Source organism: Coenobita brevimanus, chromosome 93 (genome assembly GCF_032717465.1).
Source record: "Coenobita brevimanus isolate Jiangsu-jjx chromosome 93, ASM3271746v2, whole genome shotgun sequence".
NCBI classification, from domain to species: domain Eukaryota; kingdom Metazoa; phylum Arthropoda; class Malacostraca; order Decapoda; family Coenobitidae; genus Coenobita; species Coenobita brevimanus.
The window spans coordinates 29522598-29550382 of NC_137046.1; the positions used below are offsets into that span (position 1 = coordinate 29522598).

The following is a 27785-nucleotide window of genomic DNA, read 5'->3' on the forward strand; positions in this document are numbered from 1 at the left end:
AAGGAGTGGTTTAATACAAGGTGTATGATAGCAAAAAAAGAGAGAGATAAGGCGTGGAACAACTGGAGAAAGAGAGGTAACAACAGAACAAAGGAAGAATATAAAAGAACTAGAAATGAATACACAAGAATACGTAGAGAAGAAGAAAGGAATTTTGAAAAAGGTATAATTGACAAATGCAAGGATGAACCCAAACTGTTTTACAGATTTGTTAATGGCAAACTGAAACAAAAGGAAAGCATCACCAAACTGAAAGTAAAAGGAGAGGTCTATAAAGATGCAGCAATGCAAGCTGAAATAATGAACAAATGTTTCCAATCGGTTTTCACTAATGAAAAAGAGTTTGTGGAAAGGGAGATAGTGATTAGAAATGTACCGGTGATAAAAGATATAAAAGTGGAGGTACAGGAAGTGTATAAATTACTGGAAACTCAAGATGTAAGGAAAACCCCTGGACCTGATCAAATTTCTGATTGGGTACTGAAGGAATGCAGAGAACAACTGGCGGATAAAATTCACAGTTTAATCGTATGCTCACTGGAAGAGGGGAAAGTGCCACAAGAATGGAAGAGGGCAAATGTGGTACCAATTTATAAGGGAGGAAACCGGGAAGAACCCCTGAATTATAGACCAATGTCTCTAACCAGCATGGTCGCAAAATTGTGCAAAAGAATTCTGAGAGATAGATGGACAAAATATCTGGAAGAGATGAATATTTTGGCTGAATGTCAGTTTGGATTCAGAAGTGGAAGGTCATGTGTTTCCAACTTGTTGAGCTTTTACTCAAGAGCAATTGACATGGTACAGGAGAGAGATGGTTGGGTGGATTGTGTGTACTTAGACTTAGAGAAGGCCTTTGACTAGGTACCTCATAAGAGATTAATGTGGAAACTAGAATATATAGGAGGACTGAAGGGGAAACTCCTGGAAAGGATGAGAGACTTTTTGAGAGATAGACAAATGAGGACAGTAATAAAGGATAGGATGTCTGGATGGAGGGAAGTAACAAGTGGAGTCCCTCAAGGCTCGGTGTTGGCGCCAGTAATGTTCCTGATTTAAGTAAATGATATGGTAGATGGAGTGAACAGTTATGCAAGCCTGTTTGCTGATGATGTAAAGATCTTGAGGAAGGCAGAGGTTGAGGAGGATTGTAAAATGCTGCAGGAGGATCTGGAAAGGATACATGATTGGAGCCGGACGTGGGAAATGAAATTTAATGTAAAGAAATGTAAAATATTGGAAATGGGTAAAAGTACCAGGAGGCCATCACTGAATTATTTGTTGGGTAATGAATTAATCACAAAAATGAGAGAAGAGAAAGATTTGAGAATGCTGGTCCAAGATAGTTTGTCACCTGAAAAACACATTAACAAGATAGTTAGAGAGACGTATAAACTCTTGACTAACATAAGAGTAGCATTTCATTATATGGATGAGATGATGAAAAAATTGATAGTGGCCATGATCCACCTCAGGTTAGAGTATGCAGCAGTAGTGTGGTCCCCACACAAAAAAGAAAGATATAAACAAGACTGAGAGAATACAAAGAACAGCAACCAAGATGGTCCCCAATCTGGCAGATCTGTCATACAGAGAGAGGCTGGAAAAGCTGGATTTGCCTTCCTTAGAGGAAAGGAGAAAGAGAGGAGACGATTGCAGTATTCAGGACCATGATGGGAGTAGATAAAATTGACCGAGAAGATCTGTTTTTATGGGATAAGAGAGCAACAAGAGGACACAGAATGAAATTGAAAAAGTCAAGCTGCTTGAAGGCTATCAAGAAATATAGCTTTCCTTACAGAAGTATAGACTTATGGAATAGCCTGGACAAAGAGATCGTCCACTCTAAAAACTTAAGCGAGTTTAAAGCTAAATTTGACTTAATGAGAAACAGCGACGGGAACCCATGAGCATAGCACATTTCGTGTATATCACAATTAGGTATATTAGGTAAATACTTAAATATTTGGAACGACTTAGACGAAAAGGTGGTGCAGGAGAAAAACATTCATGTGTGTAAAAGTAGACTAGATAAATGTGGAAATGGAGACAGGACAACATGAGCATTGCTCAATTCCTGTATACTACAAATAGGTAAATACAAATAGGAAAATACACACACACACACACACACACACACACACACACACACACAGACACACACACACACACACACAGATAGACCAAAGCAGTGGTACTGAATAGAAGATAACCCAGGTGAATGAAGTGATGCAGTTACAAAGATGGTGTGGAAACTATGTATGCTGAAATGGTGAAAGTCAGGAAAGACTTAGAATCGAGTCGAAAAAAAAGCATTAGAAAGGAAGTGAAAGAAATGATCAAAAACAACCCTAAATTGGTCAAAGATTCAGCGTATATCAACAAATCTAAAGTAATCACTAGTATAGATGAAGATGAAATAAAAAGCAAAATTCTGAATAAAACGCAAAATTCTGAGATTCAAAAAGGAGATGGCAAATATAATGAGCACAATGAAGAAAGCAGCAGAGAAAATCTGTGATAAAGACATACAGGAACACTGAATGTTAGAGAAATATGAGAGATATAAGTCAAGGCCTGTGAAAGTAACCTTTCAGAGTGTGAACACTGTGGAGGAAATACTAAAAAATGCAAACAAACTCATGGAAAAAGAGAAATTTAAAAAAGTATGGATAAAAAGATGCCTAAGTCAAGAGGAATTGGGAATACTGAAGAAGAGGGCGGAAACAAAAACACGGAACAATGGAAGATCAGAGGAAGAGACAAGGAAATTTTTTTTTTTTTACAAAGTGTTTGGATTGCAGGTATGAAAGTGGTACATAACCAACAAGCAATAAAAAGGAGGAAGGAAGTAAACTCAGGTTATGACATGTATGCAAACAAGATGAGTAGGCTGATGTACTCAAATGTAGATGGAATGGTGTCTAAATTATTAGAGATGAAAAAGGTATACCTGAGTGAATTTGAAGGAGGGAAGAGGCAAGGTAGGCCAAGGAGAAGGTGGAGAGATATGGTGGATGAGTGTTTGAGGAAGAGAGGTTTGGAAGTCGTTGAGGCTAGGGAACTGACGAGATCGAGCTGGCTGAATGAATGTTGTGAGGAGAAGTGCATGATCAGGGATTTTGGCACCCCTTGTGAGCCCCTGCATCCAAATTGACTCAATCGGATATGTTTGTGTGAATCTGCAGAATGTGCTGAATGCTTTTGGTGTATCCAGTAGAGCTGGGATTCCGAGGGCTTGAATGATGAGTGAATGGAAGTGTGGCCTATTGGATTGGGCAAGTTTGTGCTGTCTGGACATTGCTACTCCTCACCCTGCCCTTGGGTGGGAAAGGAGGTCCGAACGATGATGATGATGATGATGATGGAAGACAACATCAAGGAAAAGGAACCACATACAGTAAGCCCTCCACATTCGCAGAATCACCTTTTGCGGGGTTTGAAGTTTTGCGGATTGCCCCTCTGTGGAACCAAGATTTCATTCTTGGCAACAAAGTGTAGCCATGCAGACACTTGCAGGTCATTTTGCACCCAAACAGGCCAGCACCAAACCACCACACTCCCGCGCTCCTCTGTCTTCCCGTCTGTATCCTACCACTGTCACGGTAGTTTTGCTGCCTCTACGCTGTCACACCAAACCTCCCTTGATTTCAGTATTGTCCCCAATAATTGTGCTCTTATGTGTTCAAAGGTAAGAAGTGCATTGTTGTGTTATTTTGTGAGTGAAATTAGTACCCAATTGTGCAATTTACTTGTGATAACTTTGTCCCACGTGTGTCTGTGTTGTCCTGCAACCAGGGGTCCCCTGCATCCCTTAGTGGTGAGCCCACTCCTAAAGAGGCAAAGAAAAGTGATGAGCCTGGAGAAGGTGAAATTGCTGGACAAGTGAAGGCAGGGTATAAGCTATGATGTTGTTGGGAAATTATTTAACGTGATTGAGAGCACAGTGAGGTGCATAAAGAAAAATGAGGAAAAAATCGGGACGACGTTGACATCCACTGCGCCACCCTCAGCCAAGCAAGTGTCGCAGGTGAGAGACAATGCGATGTCCAAAATGGAGCATGCTTTGTTTCTGTGGATCAATGGCCAGAGCAGGAAAGGAAATCCCATAGACAGTAATGCGATTCAGTCAAAGGGGATGGCATTGTACGACATGATGACCAGTTCAACTCCCGACCCCAATGCCGGCAAGCACCAGCACAGACCCTGGACCAGCCGCAATCGCCCATCCTGAATTCACAGCCAGCAATGGCTGGTTTGATAAATTCAAGAGGTAGTTCTCCCTTCACAATCTGAAGGTGACAGGGGAATCTGCATCAGCCGACCATGTGGCAGCAGCAGCATTCCATGAAGCACTTAAGAAAATAACTGATGAGAAAGGATATAGGCCTGAGCAGATATGGAATGTTGACAAGACAGGCCTTTATTGGAAGAAAATGCCTGCTAGGACCTTCGACTCGAAGGAGGAGAAAAGGGCTCCAGGTTCAAGGCAGCTAAGGACTAGTGCACCTTACTGATGTGTGCAACTGCTGCTGGCCACATGATTAAGCCAGGATTAATTTATAAGTCGCCGAATCCCAGAGCACTGAAGCAACGCAACAAAAATCTCCTGCTAGTGTTCTGGATGCACAGCAAGAAAGCATGGACCACCAGCTGCATCCTTCTAGACTGGTTCCACCACTGTCTCCTGACAGAGCTGCGGTCCTACCTTCAGGATAAAGGCCTCCCTCGCAAATTCCTCTTGTTCCTGTACAATGTTCCAGGCCATCCACAGACACTTGACGGTATGTGTGAGGATGTGGAGGTTGTGTTTTTGCTGCCCAACAAAACCTCCCTGATACAACCTCTTGACCAGGATGTAATAGTTACCTTCAAGGCCTATTACACCTGGGGGTCAATGCAGAGGCTCTATGCATCTTTGGATGCAAACCCCAACCTGAGCATCAGGGACTATTGGAAGGGGCTCACTATTACTGACTGCCCCTTGGTGGTGCAGGAGAGCCTAAAGGATGTGCGCCCTGAGCCAGTTAATGGCTGTTGGAGGGCTTTGTGACCGATGTACATCCAAGATTCTGCGGGATTTGCTCCTCAGGAGCAGGTGAACCAGGCTGTGAGGAAGTCAGTGGAGTTGGCAAGGCTTGTACGTGGTGAAGGGTTTGAGGATATGGTGGGGAAGCTGGTGGAAGAATATCATGTGGCCCTCACCGACAAAGAATTAGTGGAGCTTGTGCAGTCAGCAAGTGAGGAGGAGGAGGATGCAGAGGAGAAGCCTGGGAACGCCCCGCAGCAACAAGCCCTCACCCTTGAAAAAGTGGGGGAGGCAATGAGGGCGACCGTGCAACTGAAGCAACTCTTCTATGATATGGACCCATTGATGGTGAGGACACTGGTGATGAGTGCCACAGATCAGAGCGTAATCCCCTACAAAACACTCACGACATGAAGTGGACGTGGTCTCAGTTGTCTACTACAATGTTCGTCTCAAAGAAACCGCGACCCGTTGCAGCTGCTGCTGTCTCACACTCACCTTCCTCCATTACACCTGAGGCTGAGGAGCCTGCATCTGTGCCTGAACCTCAACACGTGTCTGACCCTGAACCTGTCCACTCTGACTCTGATGGCACATCATCCTCTCCACCTGCCTCTGAGGACAATATCGACGATCCACCACCACTCAGCGTTGAGATTAGCAGTGATGAGGTGAAGTCTACGCACATGTAGACTCCTCATGCCATGCAGTTACACTGCACATCACTGCATCCAGTCATCCATCATCGGTAAATGCATGGCTAATCATCTTCAACGTCATCGATGTCATGTTCATCATCATCGTCATCACAAGTTGTCAGAGTTCATCCACCAAAACTTCAGGGACAGTGGTGAGTTAACTCTGAACTGAATGGCTATGGTTGTATGAAGTTGGGGTAACCATGTAGCTGATGACTTGCCCACACCCACATGGATGTGCAAGAGACACACTCACTTGCAGGAGTCTGTGGAAGTCACCAGGTACATATTTACCCTAGCTTAGTACAGTACAGCCATACCCAATCAAAGCTTACTTGTTATTACACTTCTTCATACAATTGGTCTGTTACCATTTGTGATATTTTATGTTGCTTTCAGGTCCCAGATATGGTTTATTAGGTACAGTAAGTGCACAATTGCTCAGAAGAGGTGATTTGTGACTGTAGAGGCATTTGGGGGGGGAGGGGGCACACCAAACATTTGCAGAAAATCCACATTCGCGGAGGTCTGTGTCCCCTAACCCCTGCGAACGTGGAGAGCCTACCGTATGACTAGCCTAACTGAAACAAAATTGACCCCCAAAGATATCAAACGATACCCTAAACTTAGAGGAATACAATTTATGGAGAAGAGAGAGAAATTTAAGAAAAGAAGGAGGAATTATAATCTTAACAAATAAAAATCTACAAATCAAAGAAATAAAAATGGATATACCCTCACAAGTAGAAATGATTGCATTGGAGATTAACACATCTGAAGGGAAATTAATTGTGGCAAATTTATACATGCCATCCAAAACAAACACTTGGGAAAGAGGCGAATATGAAGACCTGGCAGAAAGTACAATTCAGAGTTTAAGAAAATTACTACACAGAATTGAAGAGAAATCTGAAAGAATTATATTAACTGGAGATTTCAATACAAATATAAATTGGAATACTCTAGATGTAAGAAGCCATGAAAGCTGTTGAGACCAAAAGCCCCTGGATCTTGTGCAGGAGTTTTTCCTAACACAACATGTAATGGAAAACACCATAAAAAGAGGACTTGCTGATTCATCATTATTAGATCTTATATTTACTTGGCAAAAAAATGATACTGACAATATAATGTATCACTCTCCATCCAGCAAAAGCGACCATGCAGTGTTAAATTGCAACTTCAGGATAGCATATGACATAGTTACCAGTAATGAGAGTTACAAAAAGAGTCAAAACTACAAAAAGGGCAACTATCATGACCTGAAGAAGTACTTCTTAGAAACAGATTGGGAAAAGGAGCTTAGAGGACAAGATTTAAATATTATATACAAAAAATTCTGTGATTTTTATGAAATAGGGAGTCCAAAATTACATCCCTCAGCACAAAGAAACAGAATTGAAAATAAAGGAATAATTTAATACAGACTGTAAAAAATCTATCTATCTATCTATCTATAGCCCAACGCCCTAATCCCGCAAAGGGTGGCCGCAGACAAAATGCCTCCAAGTCGCTCTGTCACCCACCATTTGACTACCCTCCCCCCAACTCACCCCCCCCTCCCTCATATACCTCTCAACTCCATCCCTCCACCTCACCCTCGGTCTACCCCTCCCTCTCCCTCCCTCCACCTCACCTACATACACCCTCTTAGTCAGTCTTTCATTCTCCATTCTCTCCACATGTCCAAACCACCTCAGTGTATTTCTCCTAATCTTCTCAACCACATCCACATCCACCCCATGTTCCTTCACTTCTTCATTCGTCAACCTGTCCCTCCATGTCACTCCACATGCTCCTCTCAAGTAACACATTTCCACTGCTCTCACTCTTGACTTGTTCCCCTCTTGCAAGGCCCACGCCTCGCTTCCATACGTCAGAGTAGGGATCACAATACTATCATGCAGTGACTTCTTAACTTCCATACTCACCTCCCTATTTCTCATCACTGCTTTCAGTGTACCAACAACCTTCCATCCCTGCTGTACCCTCTCACGTACTTCATCCCCCAAAGTTCCATCCTTACTCATCACACTACCCAAGTACTTGAATGCACTCATATTCTCCATATCCTCACCATCCAACCTCACTGCACACTCTGTGACTTCATTCCTCTCAAACACCATAACTTTACTTTTGTTTACATTAACTTTCAGATTCCTCCTCCTACACACTGTCCCAAATTCATTCACCAAACCTTGCAACTCCCATTCATCTTCACTCAACAATACTGTATCATCAGCAAACAGCAACACCGGAAGCTTCCAAATCTCACCCTCATTCATTAACCCCTTAAACGCAGATCGTCGCATTTGTGACGGTCGGCCCAAAGGACAGAACGGCGGATCGTCGCGTTTGCGATTTGAGTAAATTTTGAATAACCGCGGGCAAGCAGGCTCCAGCTGGTATTGTCTATCAGTACCACCACCCTCTAGCTACAACTAGCATACTTTACCTTTGTACTACTGACCTCAGTTGTTGCCAAATATCGCGTTTTCCCCCCGTCCCCCCCCCCACCACGGCCCGGCCAGCCTGGCTGTGATACATGGCAGCGCTCTGAGCGCTCAGAACTGTAAATCTGCGATCTCCTCTCACAAGCAGTTTATGCTACTAGGAAACGCTTGTTTCCCCAGTTGTAACACTAGCTTTTTTTCTCATGGTTTGCCCCTGTTTAGCGTCAGTTTACTGCAGGCTTTCAAAGTGAGATTATGGCGAGTTCTAGCTCTTCCCAGTCAGTGCAAGCGGCCGACAGGAACGAGAATAAAGTGGCGGACGTAAGGCAGAATAAAAAGCGCGCCGTGGTGATCTTTTGGGAAGTAATATGATTGAAAATAATGTAGTATACATGTTTTTAGCTGTGAAAATGGAAATGTTTGTTGAGTGACGGGAAGACCGCCGCCACAGTGCATGTCGGCCGTACGCTCCGTTGATTTTAGCCTTATTTTCAGTGCTTATTGTACAAATACGGATTCCTAACTACCTTTACGTTGTAGTATAAAGTATACTATGACAGAATGAGGCTGTGGTAGAGGGGAAACCAGGTTGCTGGAGGTGTGAAAGTGAAGATTTGGTTACCCAACTTTGCAAGTCTCCACAAGTCCTTGGGTAGTCCACGAAGGCTAAACACCTGTCTTTGGAGAAAGCTGAATGTAAGTACTATCTGCCATACCAAGTATAATGTTCTAGGGTTAATCTCTGATTTTTGGCAAATATTTGCCTACAGGTACTCAGACAGCGATACAACCCCGCCACTCAGGGGGGATCGACTGTACACAGCTGCGTTTAAGGGGTTAAGGCCAGCCCCACATTCACTGCCCTGCCTTGCACCTCCTTTACAACCCCATCCATGTATATATTAAACAGCCATGGAGACATCACACAACTCTGTTTCAGTCCCACAATGAGATCAAAGAACTCACTCAGCTCACCATCCACTCGCACCGTAGCCCTAGCTCCCTCGTACATACTCTTCACAGCACTCAACAATTTCCCCTCCACTCCATATATTCTTAATACCTTCCACATACCTTGCCTATCTATTCTGTCATAAGCTTTCTCCAAGTCCATGAAGGCAGCATACACTTTCCTTCCCTTCTCTAGATACTTCTCCACTAAACATCTTAGAACAAATATCTGATCTACACACCCTTTTCCCTTCCTAAATCCCCCTTGATCTTCTCCAACTAGCTCCTCTGTCATATCCCTAACCCTATCAATGAGTATTCTACCATATATTTTACCAGTCACACTAAGAAGGCAAATACCCCTATGGTTACCACATACTTCTCTCTCTCCTTTTCCTTTGTATAAAGGAACAATTATACCTGATTTCCAGTCCTCTGGAACCCTTCCCTTTTCCCACGCCAATCTACACAGCTTCCATATCCACTCCACAACAATCTCACCCCCATACCTAAGCATTTCACCACACACTCCATCAATTCCTGGAGCCTTTCCCAACTTAATCTTCTTCATCGCTTTCACAACTTCCGCCCTACTGATCTCTTCCTCCCTCCTCTCATCTCTTCTTCTCCCAGCCATTCCCCAACTCACTCTCTACATTCAACAAATCCTCAAAGTGCTCCTTCCATCTCCTCAGTTTCTCTCTCTTCTCCACCAACAATCTATTATTCCTATCTTTAACTCCCCTACTATTTCCCCTTCACACTGCCTTACTTTCTTTACCTCCTTCCAAAACAATTTCTTACTCTCCCTCCATTTCACACTCAGATTCCTCCCAAACTCTTCATCCACTTTCTTGTTACTCTCCTTCACCAGTCTCTTAACCTCCCTCCTGCTCACATATACCTCTCTCTTATCTCTCTCATCTTCTCCCCTACTTCTACTCGCCAACCATTCACTATATGCCTTCTTCTTTTGTTCCACAGCTCGTTTCACCTCATCATTCCACCAAAAAAAAAGACTTGTTGTGGAACAGATACGGAAGACTCAATTGTGAGAGGATATATAACAAATATAAACAGGCAAGAAGTGTTTATAAAAAAATAAGAAGGGAGGCTCAGAGACAGTTTGAGGAAGACATTATAAATAAAGGCAGAGATCAACCTAATCTATTTTACAGATACATCCAAAGCAAAACCTAATTTAAAGATAAAATACAGTCCATTACAGATGAGGGGATCATCTATACAAAAGAGAAAGATATTTGTGAAGCATGTGACAGGGTGAATAGACAAGGATTGTGGAATGTATTAAGAATATATGGAGTAGATGGGAAGTTGCTGAATGCTGTGAAGAGTATGTATGAGGGTGCTACGGCTGCAGTGCATGTGGATAGTGAACTGAGTGAATTTTTCTTTAAGAAGGTTGGGTTAAAACAGGGATGTGTCATGTCTCCATGGTTGTTCAATCTGTATATGGATGGGGTTATAAGAGAAATACAAGATAGGGCAGTGGATGTTGGAGTGGTCCTAATGAAAGAGGGCAGTGTTTGGAAACTCCATGTGCTGTTGTTTGCAGATGATACTGTGTTGTTAAGTGAAGACAAAGGGGAGCTGCAAGGCTTGGTAGATGAGTTTGGAAGTGTGTGTAAGAAACGGAATCTAAAGGTGAATGTAGGGAAGAGTAAAGTCATGGTCTTCGAGAGAAGTCAGTGAATGTACAGTGAGGTTGGATGGGAAGGAAATGAAAACTGTGAGTAAATTTAAGTACTTGGGTAGTGTGATGGGTAAGGATGGAAGTTTGGAGGGTTATATACTCGAATGGGTACAACAAGGACGAAAGGTTGCTGGTTCCCTGAAAGTAGTGATAAGAAACAGGGAAGTGAGCATGGAACTGAAAAGTTACTACATGACAGTATTGTGATACCAACTCTAACGTATGGAAGTGAAGCTTGGACCTTGTTGGAGGGACACAAGTCAAGAGTGAAAGCAGTGGAAATGAGTTATTTGAGAGGAGCATGTGGAGTCACGTGGAGAGACAGGCTGACGAATGAGGATGTGAAGGAGCATTGTGGTGTGGATGTGGATGTGACAGGAAGCATTAGGAGAAACACATTGAGGTGGTTTGGCCATGTGGAGAGGATGGAGAGTGAGAGACTGATGAGAAGAGTGTATGTGAGTGAGGTGGAGAGGGAGAGGGGGAGGGGAAGGCCAAGGATGAGATGGAGGGATGGAGTGGATAGGTATATGAGGGAGGGGGTGTGAGCTGGGAGCAGAGCAGTGAAATGGAGGAGGACAGGGTGACGTGGAGGCGATTTGTTTGTGGCAATCCCGTATGGGATTAAGCCATCTGGCAACAGACAGATAAAGAGATAGACTAATTAAAAACTTCCAATCAGTTTTCACAAAAGAAAATAATTTTGTAAGAGACGATATGGAACTTGCATGCCCACAAGTATTACCAGATACTGTATACAAATATCAGAAAAGGAAATACAGGAAGAGTTAAGTAAATTAGACAAAGGAAAAGCATATGTAGGTAAAAGATGGAAGAGGAGCATAAGACAGTATGGATCAGTTGGGTCAAGGATTGTGTGGGTAAAGTTGAAAGTTGGAATACAAATGTGGGCGACTGTGTGTGTGTATGCGCCAACGCAAGATCGTGCTAGAAGAGTGAGAGAAGAGTTCTGGACAAATGTGGAAGCGTGCATGGAAAAGTTTGGAAGGAATGAGAGAGTGTTTTTGATTGGTGATATGAATGGTAAAGTTGGGAATGTGAAGTGGATGAAATAGTTGGTGAGTGGGGTGTGCCTGCTGAGATAGATGAGAATGGGAGTGCGTTAGTGGACATTTGTGCTCGGAGGGGGTTGGTGATAGCCAATACCCTCTTCAGGCATAAAATGATCCACAGGTATACATGGCGAGTGATGAGAAGGGTGGGTGGTGAACTGAATGAAAGGAAGGCAATGACTGATTATGTGTGTGTGGATGAAAGGATGCGAAGATGTGTAAAGGATGCAAGAGTGTATAGAGGTTGGGGGAATGGACTTTCTGACCACTACTTGGTGGTGGCCAGAATTAGAATGCAAGTAAGATGGAGGAATAGAAGAAGGGAAAGACGAGAGGAAGGAGTAGTTGCAAGGAGAGTGGAAAGGTTACAAGAGGATGAGAAAAAGGCAGAGTATAAGAGAGAAGTGGAGGAACGATTGGGCAAATATGAATTGGAGCAGATGGGAGACGTGGAAGGTGTGTGTAAGATATTTACAGAAGAAATATGTGCAGCATGTGATGTGGTGTATGGAAGGAAGAGAAGACGGAGGGGGGTGCAAGGAACAGCGTGGTGGACTGAAGAGGTGAAACAGGCTGTGGCACAAAAGAAGAAAGCATACAATGAATGGATGAGAAATAGGGGCGTGGAAGAAGTTGAGAGGCGGAAGAGAGAGTTATATGTGGAAAGAAAGAGAGAGGTGAAAAGATTAGTAAGAGAGTGTAAGAAGAGAGTGGATGAGGAATTTGGAAGGAATTTGAGTGTAAAGTGGAGGGACTGTAAGAAAATGTTCTGGAGAAAAGTGAAAAGAGTAAGACAGGGTGGAAGTGAAGTTAGCAGGGGAGTGAAAGATAAAAATGGTAGATTACTAGTGGAGAAGGGAGAAAAAGTGAACAGATGGAGAGAACACTTTAAGGAATTGTTGAACGTTGAGGATGGAAGTAATGCGAGTATAAGTGGCTGGGGAATGGCTGGGAGAAGGAGGGAGGTGAGAAGACAGGAAGAAATCAGTAGGATAGATGTTGTGGAAGCAATGAAGAAAGTTAAATCGGGGAAAGCCCCAGGAATTGATGGAGTGTGTGGTGAAATGCTGAAGCATGGTGGAGAGATAGTAGTAGAATGGATGTGGAAGACGTGCAGATTGGCCTGGGAGGAAGGTAGAGTCCCGGAGGATTGGAAGTCAGGTATAATTATTCCCTTGTACAAAGGAAAAGGGGAAAAAGAAGTGTGTGGTAATCATAGGGGCATTTGTCTTCTTAGTATAATAGGAAAAGTGTATGGTAGGATACTTATAGACAGAGTTAGAGAAAGAACAGAGAAATTAGTTGGAGAAGAACAGGGAGGCTTTAGGAAGGGAAGAGGTTGTGTAGATCAGATATTCATTCTTAGACCTTTAGTGGAAAAGTTTCTAGAGAAGGGAAAGAAGTTGTATGCGGCTTTCATGGATTTGGAGAAAGCATATGACAGGGTGGATAGACAAGGATTGTGGAAAGTGTTAAAAATATATGGAGTAGATGGGAAGTTGTTGAATGCTGTGAAGAGTATGTACGATGGTGCGAAGGCTGCAGTGCGTGTGGATGGTGAACTAAGTGAATTTTTCTCTTTGAAAGTTGGTTTGAAACAGGGATGTGTCATGTCTCCATGGTTGTTCAATCTGTACATGGATGGGGTAATAAAAGAGGTACAAGGTAGGGTAGTGGATGTTGGAGTGGCCCTGGTGAGAGAGGATAGTGTTTGGAAACTCCTGTACTGTTGTTTGCAGATGATACTGTGTTGTTGAGTGAAGACGAAGGGGAGCTGCAAGGCTTGGTGGATGACTTTGAGAGAGTGTGTAAGAAACGGAATCTAAAGGTGAATGTAGGGAAGAGTAAAGTGATGGTCTTTGAGAGAGGTGAAGTTAATGAATGTACAGCGAGGTTGGATGGTGAGGAATTGGAAAATGTGAGTACGTTTAAGTACTTGGGTAGTGTGATGAGTAAGGATGGAGGTTTGGAAGATGAAGTGCTTGAAAGGGTACAGCAGGGAAGAAAAGTTGCTGGTTCTTTGAAAGCAGTGATAAGAAACAGGGAAGTGAGCATGGAAGTGAAAAAGTTACTACATGACAGTATTGTGATACCAACTCTAATGTACGGAAGTGAAGCTTGGACATTGTTGGAAGGACACAAGTCAAGAGTGAGAGCAGTGGAAATGAGTTATTTAAGAGGAGCCTGTGGAGTCACGTGGAGAGACAGGCTGACGAATGAAGATATAAAGGAGCGTTGTGGTGTGGATGTGGATGTGATAGGAAGCGTTATGAGGAACACACTGAGGTGGTTTGGCCATGTGGAGAGGATGGAGGGTGAAAGACTGACGAAGAGAGTGTATGTGAGTGAGGTGGAGGGGGGAAGAGGGAGGGGGAGGCCGAGGATGAGATGGAGGGATGGGGTGGAGAGGTATATGAGAGAGGGGGGTGTGAGTTGGGAGCAGGGCAGAGAAATGGCGGGGGACAGGGCGACTTGGAGGCGATTTGTTTGTGGCCACCCCATTCGGGATTGAGGCGTCTGGCAATAGATAGATAGATAGATAGAAAAGCATATGATCCTGATGAAATTTCAGGTTGGGTGCTACATGAATATGCAGAAGAGTGAAGACACCATTGTATTTAATATTCAAGGAATCTTAATGTCAAGGTAAACAACCTGACATTTGGAAGAAAGCAAACATTGTTCTCCTATTCAGGAAAGAGAATAGACAGAATCCACTCAACTACCGACCAGTATCACTGACCAGTGTTATAAGATGCTTAAAAAAGCTGATACGAAAAGTTCAGGTAAACCATCTAGAAAAACAGTACAGTATGATAACGGAAAGGTAGTTCAGTTTTAGAAAGGGAAAATCATGTGTTACTAATCTATTAAACTACTATGATAGGGTTACAGAAATAATACAGAAAAGAGAAGAATTGGTGGACAATATCTATTTGGATTTCAAGAAGGCATTCGATAAAGTACCACACCAAAGACTTTTTATGGAAACTGTATCATCAAGGAGGTATCCAAGGCAACCTGCACTGTTAGATGCAAGAGTTTCTCAGAAAAAGGGAAATGAGAACAGTACTGAGGGGAAATTCTCATCATGGAGGGAAGTGACAAGCAGAGTTCCACAGAGCTCAGTGCTGGCACCAATTATGTTTTTAGTACACTCAAACCTTGAGTACCGCAGGCAATAGGGACTGAACAAGGACCGTGGTACTCAAATCCTCATCAATCTAACAATATGTTTGTATGTATAATGGAACAATGCGTTCTGGGAACTTTCCAAAACTCTTACTTTTACCCTTTCTTACCACCTTACCCCACGTAAATTACCCCCACTTATACCCACCGTCAGGTAAAACACTGAGATATAACTTTTCTAATTATGAACATCAATGGTATTAAAAATAGTATGAATAAAACAGAAGTTAGGTTGGGTACCCATGTGTTGTTGATACATAGCTCCCCAGTATTCTCCTCCCGTCCCCCACCCCCAATGTTGTTGTCAAAGTTTTGCCTTCTTTTGTATTATGTGGCCTTCAGGAATGACCTTAGGCCATATGGTTAGACAAAAATTTATGGGTCTGGCAGTTTTAGGGGACGAAATAGAACGAAAATGTGTGCTAACCAAAAAAATTACTCTTTCATCCGTGTGTTCTTGTGAGTTAGTGTTTAGTTTCACATTCTTCGTTTGATATCGAGCTTCCCAACACATTTCGGACTGACTAAGGATATGTCTAAACTGCCCAATCAGTCCCAAATGTGTTGGCAAGCGCAATATTGAACGAAGAATGTGAAACAACGCTAATTCACAAGAACACATGAATGAAATAATACTTTTTTCTATCTTGCAAATATTTTTGTTCCATTTTGTCACCTAAAACTGCCAGAACCATACACTTTCATCTAACCATACGGCCTAACGTCTCCCGAAAGCCACATGATACAAGAGAAAGAGAAACTTTCACAACAACATTGGAAGCGGGGGTGGGGGAAGAATGGGAAGAGTGCCAGGAAGCTCCGTGTAAGCAACACAAGGGTACCCAGCCCGACTTTTGTTTTGTTAATGCTATTTTTAATACCACTGATGTTCTTAATTACAATACTGTAGTTTTATCTCTTTCAGTGTTTTACCTGATGATGCCTATACATGGGGATAATTTATGTGCGGTAAGGTGGTAAGAAGGGGAAAAGTGAGAGTTTTCTTTCTCTGATGCTCCACATAACGCCCTACGAGCTTCCCAGTCAGCTTTAGGATAACATATAAAGTTTCACTACTGTCAGTTTCGCAACACTTCCTACACACGATCTTTATCTTCTCCCAGTCCTTCCAAATCATTCTGATGGTACTTGCACTCATGCCAAGCCTTTTTGATATTTCGGTAAACATACACTTTACTTAAAGCGATAGAAGGACCTTACCAATTCAATTCACATTTCTCTAGTTTGTTTTCTGTATTTTTCTGACTATTTTCAAGGTGATAAATTACCTTTTCCTGCTAAATTTTTTTCACTTTTTATCATCACGTTCCTTAAACCGTACCTATGACTGTCTTGACGTACTCAAAGGTTGTTTTCGTTTCCCAACTTCCCAACTGGATGCTAGGTTAGGTTAGGTTAGGTTAGGTAAGATTAAATTATTAGGTACAGTTAAGCTAGGTTAGGTTTAGTTAAACACTTAAGTTAAGGCCAGGCCCTTTTGCCATTACCCTGATGAGTCAAACGAGTTGACCCAGTGGAACATACCTAAAAACAACGGGGAAACAAGTTTTGCATGAAACATTTATTTACCACCCAGAAGTAAACCAAAAATATAACAGACTATCAGGAATAAGAAGAGCGAAGAATGTGGAACTGATCGCTAGCTTACAAGAGCACACCGATGCAAGCAATTTTTTTTTTTTTTGTTAAGCAAATATTTTCATTCAGTTTCATCCCCTAAAACTGTGAAACCAATATGATTGTGGGGTAAAGTCAGAGAGATGTGAGATATGAAGGACTTGACAGCCGTATGCTCAGTCGGTCCGAAACGTGTTGGGAAGCACAAAATCGAACAAAAAAGGTGGTAATGAACACTAACTTACGAGAACACGTGGATGAAAGTTTTTTTTTTTCTAGTTAGCAAACATTTTTGTTCCATTTCGTCTCCTAAAACTATGAAACCCATTATGAGGGTGGGGTAAAATAGGTGAGGTGCAAGAAAGGATAGATAACTGTATGGTCAGTCGGTTGGAAATGTGTTGGGAAGCATGAAATTGAACGAAGATTGTGGAACTGAATGTTAACTTATGAGAACAATGGATGAAAGAGTTTTTCTTTTTCTCTAATTAGAAAATATTCACGGAAGAGATAGGCGCAGCGTGTGAGGCGGTTTGTGGAGTGAGGAGGAGATGCAAGGGTGTGCAAGGGACAACATGGTGGAATGATGAGGTGAAACGAGCTGTGGAACAAAAGAAGAAGGCATATGGTGAATGGTTGGCGAGTAGAGGTAGGGGAGAAGATGAGAGAGAGAAGAGAGAGGTATATGTGAGCAGGAGAAGGGAGGTTAAGAGACTGGTGAAGAAGAGTAAGAAGAAAGTGGATGAAGAGTTTGGGAGGAATCTGAGTGTGAAATGGAGGGAGAGTAAGAAATTGTTTTGGAAGGAGGTAAAGAAAGTAAGGCAGTGTGAAAGGGGAAATAGTAGGGAAGTGAAAGATAGGAATAATAGATTGTTGGTGGAGAAGAGAGAGAAATTAAGGAGATGGAAGGAGCACTTTGAGGATTTGTTGAATGTAGAGAGTGAGAGCAGTGTGAGTATAAGTGGTTGGGGAATGGCTGGGAGAAGAAGAGATGAGAGGAGGGAGGAAGAGATCAGTATAGCGGAAGTAGTGGAAGCGATGAAGAAGATTAAGCTGGGAAAGGCCCCAGAAATTGATGGAGTGTGTGGTGAAATGCTTAGGTATGGGGGTGAGATTGTTGTGGAGTGGATATGGAAGTTGTGTAGATTGGCTTGGGAAGAGGGAAGGGTTCCAGAGGACTGGAAATCAGGTATAATTGTTCCTCTGTACAAAGGAAAAGGGGAAAGAGAAGTATGTGGTAACCATAGGGGTATTTGCCTTCTTAGTGTGACTGGTAAAATATATGGTAGAATACTCATTGATAGGGTTAGGCATATGACAGTGGAGCTAGTTGGAGAAGATCAAGGGGGATTTAGGAAGGGAAAAGGGTGTGTAGATCAGATATTTGTTCTAAGATGTTTAGTGGAGAAGTATCTAGAGAAGGGAAGGAAAGTGTATGCTGCCTTCATGGACTTGGAGAAAGCTTATGACAGAATAGATAGGCAAGGTATGTGGAAGGTATTAAGAATATATGGAGTGGAGGGGAAATTGTTGAGTGCTGTGAAGAGTATGTACGAGGGAGCTAGGGCTATGGTGCGAGTGGATGGTGAGCTGAGTGAGTTCTTTGATCTCAATGTGGGACTGAAACAGGGGTGTGTGATGTCTCCATGGCTGTTTAATATATATATGGATGGGGTTGTAAAGGAGGTGCAAGGTAGGGCAGTGGATGTGGGGCTGGCCCTAATGAACGAGGGTGAGATTTGGAAGCTTCCGGTGTTGCTGTTTGCTGATGATACAGTATTGTTGAGTGAAGATGAATGGGAGTTGCAAGGTTTGGTGAATGAATTTGGGACAGTGTGTAGGAGGAGGAATCTGGAAGTTAATGTAAACAAAAGTAAAGTTATGGTGTTTGAGAGGAATGAAGTCACAGAGTGTGCAGTGAGGTTGGATGGTGAGGATATGGAGAATGTGAGTGCATTCAAGTACTTGGGTAGTGTGATGAGTAAGGATGGAACTTTGGGGGATGAAGTACGTGAGAGGGTACAGCAGGGATGGAAGGTTGTTGGTACACTGAAAGCAGTGATGAGAAATAGGGAGGTGAGTATGGAAGTTAAGAAGTCACTGCATGATGGTATTGTGATCCCTACCCTGACGTATGGAAGCGAGGCGTGGACCTTGCAAGAGGGGAACAAGTCAAGAGTGAGAGCAGTGGAAATGAGTTACTTGAGAGGAGCATGTGGAGTGACGTGGAGGGACAGGTTGACGAATGAAGAAGTGAAGGAACGTTGTGGGGTAGATGTGGATGTGGTTGAGAAGATTAGGAGAAATACACTGAGGTGGTTTGGACATGTGGAGAGAATGGAGAATGAAAGACTGACTAAGAGGGTGTATGTAGGTGAGGTGGAGGGAGGGAGAGGGAGGGGTAGACCGAGGATGAGGTGGAGGGATGGAGTTGAGAGGTATATGAGGGAGGGGGGGGTGAGTTGGGGGGAGGGTAGTCAAATGGTGGGTGACAGAGTGACTTGGAGGCGTTTTGTCTGCGGCCACCCTTTGCAGGATTAGGGCGTCGGGCTATAGATAGATAGATAGATAGAAAATATTTTTGTTCCATATCAGCCCTTAAATCTGCAAAACCCATTATGAGTGTTGGGAAGAACTAGGAGAGGTGTGACAAAGGACTGACAGCAATATGCCCAGTTGGTCCAAAATGTGTTGGGAAGCATGAAATCGAACGAAGAATGTGGAACTTAACTTTAATTTACGAGAACATATGGATGAAAGTTTTTTTTTTTTTATGATTAGCATACATACTTGTTCTATTTCGTCCCCTGAAATTGCAAAACCCATGAATTTTCATCAAATCATTCAGCCTTGAGTGTGCCCAGGTAGCATATTTCCGTTCAGCATGTGTACTGATCTCACCACCGGGAACCCTCAGCCAGGAACGACGCTCGCCCAATCATTTCAAAACTAACCACAGGTTTTTCTCGAAAATATGTTCAATGTGTTTTCCAGGCAAATTTTTCTCAACAACCTAACCTAACCTATCCCACTAGGGTTGCTTGGCTGAGGTGGCTAGCTATGGTATTGAGACAAATGCCCATACAGAATGGAAATATGCACCCAGGAAAGGTACCTAGAGACCAGAGGGTGATGTCATCGTGCGCGAATTTCAAATTTCGTCGCCAAGCCAGCTGGCTTCCCACATGAGCTTGATTTTTCTGTGTACTAATATGACTTGTTTCATTAAGCTGAGTGCGTTAGAACAAAAACATGTTACTCAAGGATTGACTGTATATATAAATGACAAAGACTAACAATGGAAATGTAAGCTATCTAAATATGTTTGCAGATGATGCAAAAATACAAAGGAAAATTAATAACAAAGATTCTTGCAAAGAGCTACAAGAAGAATTAAATAAGCTTCATGAATGAAGCAATAAATGGCAAATGGAATTTGATGTGGACAAGTGTTATGTTACTGTAACAGTAATCTTCCCACTATCCGGACACCCCACTACCCAAACATTTTGGGCCTGGGCCTTCAGAACCCCAAAATGGGGGGGGGGGGAAATCCAATTTTTTTTTCACCCATAATTTGAACTTGGCACGTGGCGCAGACCAGCTGTGTTTTGCCACGTAGTTCTGCCAACATCTGGCAGGACAACACTGCCTCCTGCCCATTTCCTGCTCAACCATCGTCGTGAGTGCATGCTCATCACCATGGCCACACATGTGCTCGCCTTTATGGTGGTGCCTTACCTGCTGCAGGCCCTGTTGTTCCTCTCCTGCCTCTTACTCGTGTGTGTGATGATGGCCCTGCCACCCAAGAAGAGGAAATGAGTGGCTCTGACTCTGGAGAAGAAGAGGGAGATATTGGAGAAGGTGGACGCGGGATGGTCGACGTCACGCATCCTCCATGAATTCAACCTGGCCAGCTGTACCTTGTTTGATATCAAGAAATCCCGGGACAAGCTCACCCAGTACACGGCTGACCAGATTGACGACCCAATGCAACGTGGAGGAAGGTTATGTTCACTCCCCGGTGTGCAGAAATCGACTGTTCCATGCTGATTTGGTACCGACAACAACGTGCTGCTGGTGTGCTGGTGCGTGGTACGGAGTTGAAGGCTGCTGCTGAGAAGTTCGCAAGGTTACACAACATCCCAGACTTCAAAGCATCCAAGGGTTGGCTTCTCGCTTTCAAGTTACAGCATGGACTCACCAACTGTAAGGCCTATGGCGAAGCTCTGGACGCCAACGAGGAGGGAGCAGAGGAGTTTCGGTAGAATGCGAAGGGTTTGATAGACAGGGAGGGCCTCATTCTTGGTCAAGTCTACAACGCTGATGAAACTGGTCTATTCTATCGCTCGATCCCAACAAACACTCTAGCAGAGGAGACGGAGAAGCGTGTACCTGGCCCCAAGCTTTGCAAGCAATGGATATCTGCTTTGTGTTGTGCCGATGCTAATGGCATGCACTGGCTCAAGCCTGTTATTGTTGGCTGTGCAAAGCAGCCTCGGTGTCTTCGTGGGGCGATGGATGTCCTTCCTGTCATTTGGTATCATTTTGTGAAAGCTTGGTTCACAGCCAAGATCTTCAAAGAATGGCTTCACCAGAACTTCATCAAGGAGGTCATCCATTACCAGACAAAGACACTGGGAATCCCGCGCGAACAGGCAAAGGCCCTCCATCTTGTGGACAATGCACCTGCGCATCTGTCCGACAAGGAGTTGGTGGCTGAGAATGGCTGCATTAGGTGCATGTTTTTGCCACTTAATACAACTGCTCTCACCCAACCAGTGGACCAAGGAGTGATCGTGGCAATGAAGAGGCTGTACCAAAAGAAGTTCCTGGATGAGGTCATGACTGTTTACGAGGACGAACGCAGGGAGGGACGGGACACACAAGGCCAGAGGACTGTGGAAAACCTTCGCCGCTACAACATCAAGTCAGCCATCTACAACTGGGCCAGTGCATGGAGGGAAGTCTCTGTCAAGACTCTGGAAAGTGGTTGGTCTCGTCTGCTTCTCGGAGCCGATGTGGTGCACGACCTTCTAGGTTTTGATGTGGATGACTTCCACACACGTCTTCATGCGGCTAGTGATGACGTTGTGGACGAAGTGCGTGAGTGGTTGGATGACGGCGAGGGCGATCCTGGGTATCAAATCATGTCTGATATAGAGATCACATCTTCAGTTGCCGGTACAAGTACCCAGCTTGAAGATTCCGACATGGACAGCGACAATGATGTGGGCTCCTCTCAGCGTGCCACTATTCTAGCCATCCCCAAGCTGCGCGTGCTCCAGGTGCACGTCAAGTTCGTTCGTAACTACCTGGAACACCCGGACTGCGACAGGGAGATGGGGCCCTTGGGACTTGTGGGAGAAGTGCACACTTTCAGGCTGTGCATCATCAATCACCAGAATCACCGTTCCTTACGTCAACCAATGACAGTTTCTTCAGGCCCGTGACCCCCACCATGCCCAGCCCTGGCTCCACACCACGGCCTCCCCACAACAGTCCTTCCACCTCAGAGCCACAGCCCAGCACATCAGCCACGGTGGAGTCACCACTGGACAGGCATTTGCGCCTGTCTTCGGACTCGTCTGCAGTGGGTAGTCCATCACCACGTCCCAGCGACGCATCCCTCGGCCATCTGCAACACCTACTCTCGGACTCTGACAGTGAATAAACAGCAAAATCTCACTACTTGCCCTCACGAGAATTTACAGTGTTGTGCAGTGTGAAGAACACAATGTACAGTGTCAAGAAATTAGAATTCAGAGTGCAAAGGCTTCAGTGCACAATGCAACAGTGATGAGAGTCAAGTACAGCACAGCGCAAGCGAGAAAAGAATGCACAGTGTTAAGAAATTAGAATTCAGAGTGCAAAGGCTTCAGTGCAGAGTGCAATAGTGGTGAGAGTCAAGTACAGCACAAGAGAGAAAAGAATGCACAGTGCTAGGACATTTGAGTTCAAAGTGCAAATGATTAAGTGCAGTGCACCACTGGATTACTGTAGGTGCTTCAGGTGCACCTTATTACTGTCAGAGTCTGAGAGGAGGCAGGTTATTTGTTGCAATGGCCATGGACTTGTAAGTACCCTGGATACTGCTAAATAGAAATCAAGTGCACCTTATCACTGTCAGAGTCTGAGAGGAGGCAGGTTATTCGTTGCAATGGCCATGGACTTGTAAGTACCCTGGATACTGCTAAATATTTTCTACATTCACCTCTAAATCCTCATTCTCTGGTTCCTTTTCATTTAAATCATGCTTTCTATCCCTTATTTGTGTGATTAGGGCCTTAAATAGGTGCTACGCATGTCCAGTAGGGAATCATGTAGGTGATTTTCTGAGTAAGGCTGGGTTAGGATCCATAAGTACCAGTCCAGGGGGCAGGGGCCCACTATCCAGACGAACCCACTTCCCGGACATGCCTTTGGCTGTATTACATTGGATAATGGGAAGATTACTGTATATAGGCTGGGAAATCAGAGAGGCAGTCAAACAGAGAGGAGAGCTTAGCCAGGAGATCAGAGTAGGAAGGCAGCAGCAAGCAGTGGGTCTTGTAACTCTGTCGCTGAGGATAAAACTCACTTAACCCCAAACTGTCTTAACATCACCTCCACTCACAAGACAAAAGGGAAAGCTAGAGGGGAAAGTGAGACTGAGCATGATCCACAAAGAGCTATCCAATGCCTCATGATTTTTTCAATGGCTGCCCACGTTAATCTCCATTTCCTGAGCTACGATTATCTACAAGGGAAGCACTATCAACACTGGTGGCTGCTACGATCTACTATACATCTACGACACACCTACAATCTCTCTCTATCTAATTTACACCTAGGCTACATCTATCGACACTCGATCTCTGGCAGCCTCCCTATTTAGTCCCTTATCCTCATCCTAGGTCTTTTTCAGTTTACCTTTCGCAACCCTACCCCTAATGTTCACAACAATCAACTGTAAGTACATCAGTGCCATATTCACAAAACTTCTTGAGCTTAAGCTACACAGAGGATCATTTATTTTATGCTTTTATCTTACTCAGTACTGCAACCAAATACCTACAGTACACTTCAAAAACTAACCTAGAGTTAGTAACAGTGTGAAAATGGGCACTCTCATCTTAAATGTCAGGACCAACATGCCTAGTTCTGGGCTCCTATGTTCCTCATGAGGCAACATGGGACTGGATGATGGACGCATGGATAAAAATGGGCAAAACAAACTTATTTCTGACAGGATTTTATTGATATGGTGAGTTATTGCTTGTACAACTGCTGTCTTTGGTGCATAAAATCCCTAAACAAACAATGAAAGACTGCCACAGTAAAATACATTGCTACGCCTCACCCTGCCCTAGGGTTAAGCAGGTCCAGATGACAATGATGATGATAAAATAGTTTGACATTTCAGTCATTCATAACAGAGTACTCTTGTGTTCAATTAGTATCTATTTTTTGTGCAGTAATGCACATAACCTTAGTTAAAAAATATTAAAACTGTCACCTACTTTTTCTTCATCCAAGCTTTCCTGTGAAATATGCTTCGATGTGAGAAAAAAGCATAGGAATGCATCACTTAGAACTTTGGTAAAGATGACAACTACAGCAGGTCAGCTGCCCAGTACAAAGCTAGGCAGCTCCATTATGAATGACTACCTGAATTTAGATGATAAGGATACTGTAATATTGGTATTTTTCAATTCTAGAATATGGGCAAAAGACAAGGCTAGTATTTCTGATTCTCCAAAAAAAAATCTACTTAATGACAATTTTGTAGATTTGGTATTTAACTGTATTCTTAATTTAGAACTCTGGCTTTGGTAAAATACCTGTTTGACAATGAAGAAGCTGGTTAGACATATTTTATCATTATCTTTGTGTTTAGTTGTGGTAGGTGATGCTGCTCTCGGGTGTCTGCCCTTTCCTTTCCTCCCTCCTTTCCTTCCTTCCTCTTCTGTCTTTCTTTGCTTCATTCTTTCCTCGTCCTTCTGCCTATGGGTGACTTTACATTCCCTCTTTTGTCTTTTTTTCCTTCATTCTTTCCTGATCCTTCTGCCTATGGGTGACTGCACTGAGTGACAAGCTGAATGGTTTCCTGTACACCAGGAAACCATTTACTATGCTGGGTGGTAACCATATAACCAAATTACAGCGCCTGGTGGTTTAGTGGGTATTTGCAGCACTCCAATCGGAGTGAGCCGGTGAAGGTTTATATCCAAGGGATGGTTGGGGTTATTGCATACGTAATGCCACTCGGGGATGTGTAAGGCTGGTTAGTCTCATCTTTAATGTCAGGACCAACTTGCTTAGCCCCGGGCTCCTATGCTCCTCATGGGGCAATGTAGGATTGCACGACAGACAGAATAACAGAATAGAATCTGTTTAGGATTATGCTTATCAGGATATGTCTGGGTGCATCATTAAATGCTTTGATTATGCTTAATGCTGACAGCATGTTATTAACAGTGATTGATTCTTGTTGAAACTACTGTATTTACAATGAGTTGATTTAACTTTGAGAGATGGGTGGTGCTTGAATGTTTAGACCAGAATCCATGTTGAAAATCAGACAATCTAATGTAAGGGGTGATAATCTTTAACCTTTCAATGATTTTGGATGATAAACAGATGGCACATGTGAAACATCTATACCTGTGAAAAATCAGATAAAGAAATGTACATACCATAGTGGCTGGGCATGAGAAATGCTAATGACAAATGCTTCCCCCGTCTGTCCTGACAATGTTCTGCCAGACTTGTCCACAATAGTCCCAGATACCTGCAGGATACAAGGTGAAGGTGTCAGTTTTCATCATTTCTTTGCCCCTCTGTAAGGATGGCATTACCTTGCATCATATTCTGGCTTCGTATTTGTACAGGTTTTAATGTGCAACATTATCTACAGTAGTACGGTATGTAAAAAATTTCACCACTATTATCACCCTCATCATAACAATTTTGCATCACATTCTGGTTTTGTATAGGTACTGCTTCTGATATACAACAATATATAATCTATTAAAAACTGCATCATAATTACTACCATTATCCTAACTCCAATTCCTATTGGGAAGAAATGGGGTGGGTCAAATCCAGAAACATTATCAGAAGAGAAATAAATACAGTGCCCAGTGAAACAGGGCCTTAATTCATTCACCCACTATTCAGAACCTCAAAATTCTTGGCTCCAGTTCACCAGTACATCACAGAACTACATCAGTTAAATCACACTCTCATATGATTCACATTTTTTATATTTCTGATCCGTCTCATTCCTACGGTCACCCTTGATATTTCAGACCTATACCTTATTCTCACAAAAATTCTCACAAACATACATGAATGTGAGCACAAATACACATTCATGTCCTCCTGTAATCTTTGTACTCACTCCTCTTTCTTGTATCAAATGCATTCATGATACAAATCAAGTACTGAAATCACAAAAGTACAAGAATGTTTTTCATTACAATGTATATTGGTGTATACAGGGTTCTAGTAAATTATGTAGTCTTATAATATCCAATTCAGTAAGATTCAACTGAGTAAATAACGGACAATTATCAACTACCAGTAGGCCAGCCCAAGACTTTTAGGGGTCTTAGGCATGATATAATCTAGTGGTTAACCCCACAACCCTCCAACTCCCATCTACCTATTTCCACTCAAATGGAAACACAACAATACCAATATTTACAGTCAGTTATTACTTCTATTTATTAGTACTGTATCCCAAAAGTTTAGGTAATTTTACAGACAAGTGGAGATGGGATTATTGAGAAATGTGTGTGGAGTGGACAGGATAAGAAATAATGTTGTGCCACAAGGAAATCTGTGGACAACAAACTTGAAGTGAGTGTGCTTTGATGGTGTGGTCATATAAAGAACTGGGGGAGGCAAAAGGGGTTTATATAAACAAACTTGAAGGTGTGTTAAGTCAAGAAGAGGTACTGATATGGAATGAGTGTGTGAGGATAGCAATGTATGGAGGTTCAGTGAGGTAAGAAACTAACAAGGGATCAAATTGGTTGAATGAATTTTGTAAGAGGCTCATGACAAGGATTTTGAACCCCTATTTTAAGTTAATAGTCATCATACTGACTAACTGATAGATAATACAGTACACCCTCGATATAGTGAACTCTCTTTTAATGAATTTTGGTTTTAACCACCACCCTGAACAGGCCAAATGTTAGGTTCATTTAATGAATTTTGTTTGGTAAATGAATGGACGCATGGGAAACACTGACCTGTGTGGCATCCCTAAACACGCACATGCATGCAAACACACATACTCCTTGCGTCCCGCAGAACGCCGCATCAGTCTCTGAGTGACCAGCATCATGAGGGGAGCCATAAATTGAGTCTTTTTGAGAAAAAGAGCCATTTACACCTAGCTGTATGTTACTGTGTACGACTGTATGGCCGAACTATGCTCTATACTGTATTTAATGATCTTTGGTAGGTGGGGGTGCTCACCATCCACTCACTTGATGTAGTGCTGCTCTCAGGTGTCTGCCCTTTCCTCTCCTCCATCCTTCTTTCCTTCCATCCTCTTCTGTCTTTCCTTCATTCCTTCCTCGTCCTTCTCCCTACGGATGACTTTACACTCCCTCTTCTGTCTTTTTTTCCTTCATTCTTTCCTCTTCCTTCTGCCTGTGGGTGACTCTACACTGAGCGACAAACCAAATGGTTTCCTGTACACCAGGAAACCATTTACTATGCTGGGTGATAACCATATAACCAAATCATGGCATCTGGTGGTTTAATAGGTAATTATGGCGCTCCAATCAGATTGAGCTGGTGAAGGTTTATATCCAAGGGATGGTTGGGGTTTATTGCTCACGTATTGCCATTCAGGGATGAGTGAGGCTGGTCACTCTCATCTTAAATGTCAGGACCAACTTGCCTGACCCCGGGCTCCTACACTCCTCATGAGGCAATGTAGGATTGGAAGATGGATGGATGGATGGATGGTAAATGCCACAACACCTGAAAAATTACTGAACAGCATGATGTTCTGCTATGATGAACTGTCGGCTT

The 27785-nt window shown here is 43.2% G+C and overlaps 1 protein-coding gene across 2 annotated transcripts in view; it reads right to left on the reverse strand.

Annotated features, from left to right (window-relative positions):
• Positions 1–27785, reverse strand: part of LOC145412627 (methionine synthase-like) — a 419211-nt gene that overhangs the window by 305222 nt on the left and 86204 nt on the right. For both annotated transcript variants that reach the window (XM_080282544.1, XM_080282543.1), the window contains exon 6: positions 25427–25521. In XM_080282544.1, coding sequence (XP_080138670.1) covers positions 25427–25521 — 95 coding nt within the window. The remainder of the gene's footprint in view (positions 1–25426; positions 25522–27785) is intronic.